This window comes from Anopheles bellator, chromosome 2 (genome assembly GCF_943735745.2).
Source record: "Anopheles bellator chromosome 2, idAnoBellAS_SP24_06.2, whole genome shotgun sequence".
Classification (NCBI taxonomy): domain Eukaryota; kingdom Metazoa; phylum Arthropoda; class Insecta; order Diptera; family Culicidae; genus Anopheles; species Anopheles bellator.
In genome coordinates this window covers 75187390-75197235 of record NC_071286.1, presented here as the reverse complement: position 1 = coordinate 75197235, position 9846 = coordinate 75187390, and the positions used below count along the sequence as shown (strand labels likewise).

General features: G+C 50.4%; 5 protein-coding genes across 6 annotated transcripts in view; 3 read left to right on the top strand and 2 right to left on the bottom strand.

Annotated features, from left to right (window-relative positions):
• LOC131212123 (protein pelota) overlaps positions 1 to 4930 on the bottom strand; it is an 11683-nt gene extending 6753 nt beyond the window's left edge. The window contains exons 1-7 of one of the 2 annotated variants that reach the window (XM_058205871.1): positions 4673 to 4930; positions 4520 to 4616; positions 4301 to 4447; positions 3812 to 4219; positions 3653 to 3722; positions 3385 to 3577; positions 3083 to 3329 (exon numbers count right to left, since the gene is read on the bottom strand). In XM_058205871.1, coding sequence (XP_058061854.1) covers positions 3299 to 3329; positions 3385 to 3577; positions 3653 to 3722; positions 3812 to 4219; positions 4301 to 4447; positions 4520 to 4616; positions 4673 to 4713 — 987 coding nt within the window. In that variant the 5' untranslated portion in view covers positions 4714 to 4930 and the 3' untranslated portion in view covers positions 3083 to 3298. Of the gene's footprint in view, positions 1 to 3082; positions 3330 to 3384; positions 3578 to 3652; positions 3723 to 3811; positions 4220 to 4300; positions 4448 to 4519; positions 4617 to 4672 lie in introns of those variants that run through there. The other variant, XM_058205870.1, reaches the window with a different exon arrangement.
• LOC131212124 (uncharacterized) lies at positions 88 to 3328 on the top strand. The gene is made up of 2 exons (XM_058205873.1): positions 88 to 758; positions 3078 to 3328. The coding sequence occupies exons 1-2, from the start codon at positions 304 to 306 to the stop codon at positions 3196 to 3198; spliced, it is 576 nt and encodes a 191-aa protein (XP_058061856.1). The 5' UTR covers positions 88 to 303; the 3' UTR covers positions 3199 to 3328.
• Positions 4931 to 5327: 397 nt separating the features above from the next.
• LOC131209320 (uncharacterized) lies at positions 5328 to 7154 on the top strand. The gene is made up of 2 exons (XM_058202364.1): positions 5328 to 5582; positions 5685 to 7154. Exons 1-2 carry the CDS (start codon positions 5466 to 5468, stop codon positions 6753 to 6755), a joined length of 1188 nt encoding a protein of 395 aa, XP_058058347.1. The 5' UTR covers positions 5328 to 5465; the 3' UTR covers positions 6756 to 7154.
• On the bottom strand, positions 7127 to 8246 carry LOC131209321 (uncharacterized). The gene is made up of 2 exons (XM_058202365.1): positions 7791 to 8246; positions 7127 to 7723 (listed from the first exon to the last, which is right to left on the bottom strand). Exons 1-2 carry the CDS (start codon positions 8011 to 8013, stop codon positions 7197 to 7199), a joined length of 750 nt encoding a protein of 249 aa, XP_058058348.1. The 5' UTR covers positions 8014 to 8246; the 3' UTR covers positions 7127 to 7196.
• A 144-nt stretch (positions 8247 to 8390) lies between these two features.
• LOC131210568 (secretion-regulating guanine nucleotide exchange factor) lies at positions 8391 to 9662 on the top strand. The gene is made up of 3 exons (XM_058203835.1): positions 8391 to 8402; positions 8472 to 9418; positions 9482 to 9662. Exons 1-3 carry the CDS (start codon positions 8391 to 8393, stop codon positions 9561 to 9563), a joined length of 1041 nt encoding a protein of 346 aa, XP_058059818.1. The 3' UTR covers positions 9564 to 9662.
• The last annotated feature ends 184 nt before the right edge of the window (positions 9663 to 9846 follow it).

Below are 9846 nucleotides of genomic sequence, written 5' to 3'. Positions count from 1 at the left end.
TTTCACCAAACAATGCGTGGCGTTAGCTCTAAATTTCCTCGTTTTCTTTTCTCCACGTGTTTTCTCGCAGAGTTTGTGCGGCCACGCTGAAGAAACACTCCCGGGCCCCCAGCACCCAGCGGGAAGTCGATGACCTTGGAACCGGTGGAAACGACGAAACGAAGTAGAACATCGCCGTTCGCCTTTCGAGAAGAACAATCTCAAGAATCTGTTCTACGCAACCAAAACCGGATCCCTTCGCGCAGTCGCATCCGGAGAAGTGAGAACTCCGGCGTCGGCAACTGAGAAAGCGCGATCGGAGCGATGTCTCGCTTCGATCGTCAGCCAGACTACTTTATCGGTCCCAACGGTCGGCCAGTGTTGGTATCACGTATCGCTTCCCCGATGCCTCGCAACGCGGGAAAGACAGTGGACGGTGATAGAAACAGCAAGCTGATCAAATGTCGGGACAATCTAGCGATCCAACGCCGTGAAGCAGGTGACGCCAGCCGTGGCTCGCCCGCGGACAGTGGTCGGGGTAGTATCGATACCAGTCGACGTCGATGTACTACTAACGAAAATGATATAACGGCGATAAAGTGGCCCACTGGTCGCGGTGGCGCACCGAAGACAACACCGTCGCCATCGGGCTCGGTGCCATCGTCATCACCGCTCCTTCGTAATCGCAGCAACACTCACCAGCACCACACACCAGCGGCAATACCTTCCAGCGCGACACGGCACCACCGGGTCGAGCAACTTCTGGTACATCCATCCAGGTGGGTAACGCGTAACGGATGGACGGACGCCACGGAATTGGGTTTCGATTTTTGGGTGAAGGAAGCGTGGTTTGATCGCTTTACGGTAAACGGTGCGGGGCTGTGGACAGCAAACCGGTTATTTGGAGCTGTAAGAACGACCGATCGTAGGCGAGCGTATCGGGAGGGTTCGATCCATTTTGAAGATCAATATATCAAGAAATGTCACCATTTGCATGTCACCTCTTGGCGCGATATTGGTTCACGGATCTCAAGGCTGATCAAATGGAACATTGATTTTCATCCCTCAGAGTCCACCGGATGGCCGGGGGATGAATTGAACTAGTTGTTAATTCGCCTGCCACGCTTGACCGTAATGCAAATACCGTGCAAATAGGGCACCTGCGGTGCCAGGTGATTGGCGCAGCGTCAGAGCGCAGGTTGGAGTACAGGTTGGATTGTTTTAAATGCTACACTTTGCATAATACGCCTCGCCGCCAGTAGGTGTACGGTACTCTGTGCACACGTACCCATTTGGCGCTCTTTTGGGGGCAAGCATTAAAAGGGGCTGTTTATTTGTTTTCGTTCGCTCAATCGACCCAAAAACTAGAATGCGACAAACAACAAACCACGCGACGTGGTTTGTGTTAAAGTTCAGCTAACGTTTCATTTTAAGCCCATCCACAGTTTTTTTCATGGCGTAAGTGGCCGTTTGCTGCGAATTGTTTTTTGCGTTGACGTCGATTCCTCATGAAGAAAAGTATTTTAATTTGCTACTTTCCCATGCCACCGGAGCTTTGCGTAACAGGAATGCAGATGTGTTTCGAGCTACAAAACAATCCCCATTTTTTCGCATTCCACCATTCGCATTGCACGTCGCTCAATGGCTTATCATTATGCAATGCGCGAATTCCTCCACGGTTTCTATTCGCCAGCATAAGAGTGAGAACCACGGCACCTACGGAAGCTCGAGGCCGCGCGTCATCGGGCTATCAATCACCTTCTTTCAGTCCATTGCTTATCTCCCCGTACATTTTACAGAACTCTCAAAAAGGGGATGCTCACTGCAGCGAAGCCATGTTTTATAATATGCGTCACGGGCTAAGGCTGTGGAACGCAGGGAGTGGCTTGAAGATAAGAAACGCCACTGTCTATCGATGCGTTATCGTGATATCAAAAATCGAACCGACACACAGCGGCGGGATTCCCTCACAATCGGGGGATAATAAGACTAATAGCCAATCGGTACTAATGGCCACTTCAGTAGCTTAAGTTTATCAAGCAATTTGAAAATTGGCTTCAAAATTCCGCTATTTCAAATGAAGTCCCTGCCTCGTCCCTCTAGATTCTGTAGCGCAATCGATACAGACAACTCGATCATACACGAAACGCGAAAGTAGATCACGTTAGAGTGATTGACATGATCAAGCTTATTCCACAACGTTCCGCAAACTTTAATCCCCGAACCTGCTTCCCCGCCGTGTGGGCTGACAATGCACAACACCCGCCGCATGATCGAACCGATCGTTACGTTATGGTATTGGTTTTCGTTGGTAATCAAATTAAGTGCGTAGAGCCGGTCAATCATGGTTCGATTGTTTAATGCTCCGCAAAGACACTCCTCAGTCGCCCAGTCAACCGTAGGCACGCTGTGGCACCGTATTTGGTGCGCCGTCAAGACACTCAGGCATCGACCAGGACAGGACAGGCCGAAGATAAGGCGAAGCATCCGTGTGTGAGGTGAATACAAATCACTCGGTGGGTGCTCGGTGCCTTATAAGCACCCGGTCGGGTGAAGGTCACACGATAAAATTATCCTCTCCTGAAGGCGGCCACCCCAAAAAAGGTTCGAAAGACCTTCCACGAAGCAGGAGAGTCCGAGAAAGTTACATTCCGCCCGTGAGAGAGGGAAAGTACCGAGGAGCGATCACAGTTTGGTTCTTCCTTACACTGCTATCGGCCATATGTCGGTCGTCACGGTACGGTGGAGCGCTTGAAGCAATCGAGCGCAATTTGTACATTTATTTAGCATCAATACGCAATTGAGCAGAAAAACGGCGTCTTCAATTAAGGCAATTTCCATCGGTCCGCAGAAACGGCAATAGTAAGTGAATGGCAATTGTGAAGCCTTTCGCGTCATTGGGCCCCCGAATCGCTTTCTATTGCTGGCACCAAAAAGAGACTCGCTGTTGTAGAGGTTCGCCACATTTCGCTTGCAAAGAACGATCGTGGCCATGTTGTGGGATAAGGAAAAACAGTAAAATCGACATGCCAACTAATTATTAAATTGAGTGCCTAAAAGTCTAATATTTGCGTTTCGCTTGTGCCTATCGTCCACAGGTATTTAAATATTCACAAACAGCTCGACAATCGGTTGGCGTACCAACGGGGTTACGATCGGAACATATTTGGCTGCAACCAACGGATGGACCAGTTCGTGTTGCCTCCTCTGCCGATCTGAGACAATCCAAGGAGCCTTCGCCATCTAAAATCGTCATCTTTCCTACGCCTACTTTTAAGCTCATTAGATTAATGGTCGCTGACTGCAAGTGTACCACTTGTCAGTTGTAATGTGATAATGATAAAGAATATCTACGATAATAATAATGAGAAATATAAAAACACGTAACTCCGTTCTTCTACTTACCTGAAAAGATTATCCGAAATGAGCAACGTTTCGATTGCCTGCGCGGTTGCCGCCTTGAGGATGTGCTTCTTGCCATAGAAAGCTTTGGCCGGTTCGAACTGCAACGTTGTGTAGAAGTTTTCCAGTGCCTTCACCTCGCCGGCCGCCTTCGTGTCGGACATTTTCACGATAACGCACGGATCTTGGAGCACCTCTAAAAGTGAAACATAAATAAATGAGACAGTTCTTGACCAGGAAGTGAGACAGATGCGGACTGTCTTGTGTGTACCTTTTAGAGAATGTTTAAATCCGGAGGACGAATGTACCAGCATAAATTTGCTTTTATTTTCTAGCAGCACCTGCAAGAGTTGAAGAACATCGGGTTGTGAAATAATACGGTCATCGTTGTCGTGGTCATTGCGTCATAGTTTCTGGTCTCCGCCCATACCTTATTGTCCGTTTTAACAGCCTGTTGAAACATGTACTCGTAGAACTGATCCTTCACAAAACCGGGCGAGGCGATCAGAATACATTTCACCACTTCGAAGTTCACGTGCCGCAGAATGCCCTGCATGACGGCCTCGTAGAACTTGCTGAGCCCCTTCTCATGCTGCTGCACGTTACCCTTACGCTTGCGCGGAATGGCTACGTCGATCTTGCTGCGCACGAGCGTCATACTGGCCGTGATGAGGCAGATGTGCGCCAATCCGTCCTGCATGATGACGGCGGCCACGTCTGCGTTCTGCGACACATCGCACGCCATTTCGATGCGCTCAAGTGCGATCGAGTCCCACTCCGGTTTCATCAGCGTAAAGGCACGATTCACCTCGAGGTCGATCGTGTGGTAGGCCCCCATCTGCGGGAGGACACAAAAGGAGAGTCTCAGTCGACGCGCCATCAGCCTCTGGCCAGTTCATGGTTTTCAAGAGACACACACCTTCACGAACTGATTCTCTTCGATGTTACGACCCTTGAGCCGCAACATTTGGGCCTGCGTGTCGAAGTCGATCGTTTCCACGCTGATGGTGAGCGTCGTCCGGACGCGACTGCTGCTGGATGATCCCGTCGAGGATTCATTTTGCACCTACAAATGTACATTCCAGGCAATGGTTACTTCGATTAGAGACTGTTGCCACCGTTCTGCTCTGGCTAGTACCTTTCGGATTGTGCTGCTCCGCACTTGATCACCCTCGGCGATAAGATTGTAGGCGTGCCAAATGTCCTCCGGTTGTTCGGGAACCAGCGTGACGCTCCTGAAATTGGGCGTCTTTAAGGTGCCGGTCCGGTGCGTTCTGTAGAAATGACTTACCCTTGGCCTGCTTTGTCGACGTTTTTCCGCACCAATTTCATGTTGTGATGCGTTGCACTTGGTGTCACGGGCGCGCACGTTGCTGTTACTGCTTACATGTATAAATTTGTGTAGTGAGCGTCGAGAGTTATTTGCTGCGTCACATGCGCTGCTGGCTGTTGGCGGGATTCAGCGGTACAAGCAGCATTTTTGCCGGCACTTTGTTGTGGTGGAAACGGCTCTTCGAGAACGCCGTCCTTCGTTCGGCATGGATTCGCACTGGTTGATGTGTGTTTTACCACGTTCGGAAATTTGTTTCGCCGAAATGTCAAACTGATGGCGACTGTCAGAAGCCGCCGATTGGGCCCACGTTGGCCTAATGTAACGTTGTTTTGGGAAATGTGTAATGCCCGGGTTGTTGCGGCATTTGTACAAAGAAACAGGCATGAAGTACTACGGATCATGTTTTTTTGGTCCGAATCGCATTCCAGTTTCACCTTCGTGCGACGTCCTTTGGCCGAAGTACTTCAACGGAGCGTCGGTTTGCATCCTTGAAGCGCACCGTATAAACGAACATGACGGAGCCTTTAAATGGCCCTTCTTGGGCAATTGTTTACATTCGCTTCGCTGGTTCCGCAGCCGCGACTTCCTCGAGCACAGTCCAGCGAGCGTGAAGTAGCAGTGGGTAATAAAAAGGGACAAGAAGAAGGGCACGACAACGACAACGACGAATTACAACACCACGCTCGGTAGTGGCGTTAAACAACTGCACGCTCCCACGACTCCCCCCACGGGACTGGCAGTTTCAGAACGGATGGAGCAGTGTGCCGCCGAGTTTAAGATGGAATCGCTCGAAAGTTTCGAACCGCTCGTCAATCCGATCCGCCAGTATAGGAACCGTTCCAAGCGTACCCTGCAAACAGGCGAGGAAGTAAGTGGGATGCGACGAAGAACACGAAGAATGTGCAGTTCCGTTCATTGTTTTCTTTTTTCTCGCTGTCTTTGTCCTCTCTTGCGGGGGTTTTGGATACAGAAACTGGCGGAGGTGCTGGCAAAGATTGCTTCGCTGCAGAAGTCGACAAACAGTCCAGGACAAGACAGGACAAAGGTGCGCACATACAACGTGAAGCTGCGACTGAAGAAGAGCCACCTGTACAAGTGCTACGACTGCGGAAGCTGCTTTGCAAATTCAGACTTTCTCGAGTTGCACGAAAAGTCGCACACCGAGCTGGGCAAGGGTGGAGACATCATTGACCTTCGGCAGGAGACGCCGGCTACGGGCGAAGAGATGAGCCTGAAGCAGAATGCGTGGTTCTTTGGAGATTTCGACGATGAAGACAATGGCCGGGAAGGCGCCGAGGAAGACGATGACGGGGAAGAAGAACACATTGTACAGCTGGATTGCACGGTGGAGGAGGGCGAAGACATTTTCGACATCCGGTTCGATCGCACGAAGTGCGAGAAAACGTACACGATGAAATACAAGGTGAAGAAGAATCCGGTCGGGAAGTGCGAGCAGTGCGAGAAGCTGTTCTACTCGCACGACTGTTTCCGGCTGCACAAGCTGGAGCACGAAAAGTTTCTCGACATTGCAACTATGGAGCCCAGCATCGACATTGTACGATCGCCAAGGATTGAGGAGAGCACCATGATGCTGGACGATAGCTTCTACGAGGCGCTCGATGTGAGTGACATTCTCGAGCGCAGTGGTGGTGGCGGCATTGGAAAGCTGGCGGCCGATGGGCCGAACGATGGACGACGGCATCCGGAAACGGGTATTACGCTAAAGTATTGCATCATACCGCGACCGGCTGGCAACGAGAAAGGACCCGAGAAAGAGGAAACAAGAAACGAGCCGGATGCCGCAAAAGAAGTCAATCAAACCGTGTGCCAAGTACCCGTTGTGATACAGGAGGGGGTGAAAGTGAAGGAGGAACCGCTCGAGGACATCAACTTGTTCATCAAAACGGAACCGTCAGATGGCAATGATAGTATCAAGAAAGAACCAGGCGTTGAGTTGCCTGCGATAAAGCAGGAAGTGGACGAGGACATGACTCAACCGACAGCGAAAAGGGTACGTCTAGATGCGCCGGAAGGATATTAATATTACACACGCGAAACGCGAATACGGCAAGCAATGTCCACGGAAGGGTAGCTCATCTTGCCATCACTTAAAAGGATCATTCGCCACCGTTCTTTACGCAATATAGAGCGTATCAATATTTTGTCGGAGAAGTAGAACTTTTACTCGTGAGATATGGCCACTACTTGCAATTTCCCCAGTTTGCAGCGTGTGGCGGCGGTTGGTGTGTTGTTCCGCTAGGGAACTCCCTTCGTGTAGCGTGTCCTGCTTAGGTTCATCATTCTGCCCTCTCCACTTCAGTAAACTTACCCGTTCCCATTGAATATCCTAGCGCAAGTTGTATTTTGTCGTGAATGCAGCACAAAAAGAAATACTCACGCTTTTTATTGCATTTTTTGTCGTAATTTTACTAGCAAATAAAGAAACTCGATTTCAAATCAAATAACACGCTCCACAGTTTGCTCATTCCGTTTCGTTTAGCAGGTTTATGAGCTCGAGGACGCTGAGCTGTAGCTTCATGAGGATGCGTTCCGATTCCGAGCGGGGCGTCGTTGCAAGGTCTACGGGTGTTATGGCACTGTTGGCCGAAAACATGCGTTCCGGGCGCACGGTTGGAGCCGCTTCAGCATACGCCACCTTCCCCAGCGAGGAATCGCGTGAAAGACATCTTTTCAGCTCCTCGGGAAGTCGGGACACGTCGCAGGGGGCGACTCTGGGTGTGTGGACATCGTGCCCTTCATCCAGCAATGCGTACGCACCTCCAATCTGGTAGCCAATGATTTCATCAATCAACTCAGTTCGCAGCGCCTTCGTGTCCGGTTTCTGGTCCCAGAACGGATTGGCAATCGATTCCTCGGCCGACTGTTCGTTCGCAATGAACTCGCCGTACTCGTGGGGTTGGGGTACTGTCCGCTGTACTTTGCTGGAAGGAATGTATAAACTTGGCACCCAGTCGGGATTGTAAACGTCCCAAAGCGGTGCACTGGTGCCTGGAAGTAACGGAGCGAAATAAGGGTTAGCATATGGCGGGAGAGGAGTGCAAGTGCTGTGCTGTACCCCGCAGAAAGTGTCTCGAGCATATGGCCAGTTGATTGAGTAAGGTCCCGGTGTAGTCTACGCCACAGGCACGGCACCACCAGTAAAGTCGCTTTTTGGCCAACCGTCGCAGTTGATCGCTAGCATAATCCGTGACGGGAAATGGATAAAATCTCACCGCCACGTCCTGTGTATTGGCTTCTTTTGCCTTATTACTAACACAGTCTTCGAATAAACAGCGCATTTTAAGTTTTTCTTACGGCTATTCGTCGCACTTGCTACGAATTATTTCACTTGCGGCTCGTGTAAAGTGTAAACAAAACGGGGCACAACAAAGGCGAAAACAAATCGGGATAAAGAGAAGTGGGCTTGTTTGGCGCGCATGTTGCCCAAAACCGTTCCCTATCTTTTCTTTTGACTTTGTGGACGAATCACTTTACCATGATTTCAGAAATAAAACACTTTAAACACCAACAAGTAGCAATTTTACCTTCAAAGAGGCACACGTTTTGCTTTGAAATTAAACATTAGTAGCGTTTTTTTTCGTGGTAGGTAGGTTTGACAGTTCTCCAATCCTCGACTTCGGAGCAGTATCAAAACAAACGCCTACCTTGATGTTTGATGTTTGCATGGGTACGTAAAAGACCGTTGTAGCGGCGAAAACGGGTAACGAACGCTACTATTGTTTCCCTTCTCTTGCAGGGTGCTAACAGCCATGCCCAGCTGGGACTGGGATACGCCACGGAACAGTGTGACAAACCTCAGCCGGTGACTTGTCTGCCTTTTCGGAACGGTGCCGAATTGCGAAGCATCGCTGCCGGCGGAGGGCACACATTGCTGAGTACGGCCGATGGTCGTCTGTATGGTTGCGGATGGAACAGCCACGGTCAACTGGGACTTGGGCACACGGATGATGTGCTCCTTTTCGAGCCGATCGGCGAGTATCGGTTCGAAAGCATCTCGGCCGGATGGGACGTTTCGGGGGGTATCAATGCACAAGGGGAACTGTACGTCTGGGGGTCCAATGTTTGGGGGCAGATTGACGTGCCAACTAACAGGATCATCACGAAGCCGAAAAAATTAGTACTGCCCTGCCACAGTCGCGCCCTGAAGGTGGTATTCGGGCTCCATTTTACAGCAGTTCTAATGGAAAGTGGGAAGGTTTGGTTTCTAGGGAAGTGTAAGGACATCACAAGGCACTATCCTCCCGATGCAACTCAATCGATCTTTCCGGTATGCTGCATTGGCGATAGAGGAAAGGTCACGGATATCGCTGGCGGGGAATGTCATTTGGTGCTCCTCTCGGAGGGCAACAGGATTACGTGCTTGGGTAGCAATAAGCATGGTCAATGCACGTACAACGAAACCACCATCGATGATCCGCTACGACTGGAAGCTGGTTGGTCCCACTCGGGCTATCTCACACGCAATGGCGAAGTTCTGCTGTGGGGAAGGAACAATTACGGGCAGCTGGGACGCAACGGTGACTCTTCGTCCGTTCCGGTCCGGCTCGACATAGACGGTGGTACCGCTGTGCAGGACTTTAGTCTCGGTTCCCAACATGGCGCAGCACTAACGGCTTGCGGTCGTGTGTATTGCTGGGGCTGGAACGAGCACGCTAATTGCGGAACGGCAGGCGAGGAAAATGTGTAAGTAACTGCGTTGCCCCGTCAAGCCTTACGGTTCTCATGTTGTTTCTTTCTCTACTGCAGAACGACCCCGAGGCTCGTCGAACTACCCGTTCCTGTGTCGAAAGTAATTTGTGGTGCCGGCTATACGCTTGCATTCATCTAGCACCTATAATGGTCATTCATAGTTGAACAACACTCAACGAACCTCGATCTTGGCCTAATGGCCGAACCGTTGTAACAAAGGCGAGTGAAACACCTTGAAAACGCGACCATCCCATAAAGGGAAGAATAAAAATTGACAAAATAACCCACAATTAGCCCGCACAAAACCCTGGTGCTGTAAATATTGTCTCTGTAATATCCTGCCCTGCCCCGTTGTTGGGAGCGTGCGTAGCGATCACGAGCGAACCAGTTTGCCCGTTGTTTCGAAAGAATAGGCAGACGAA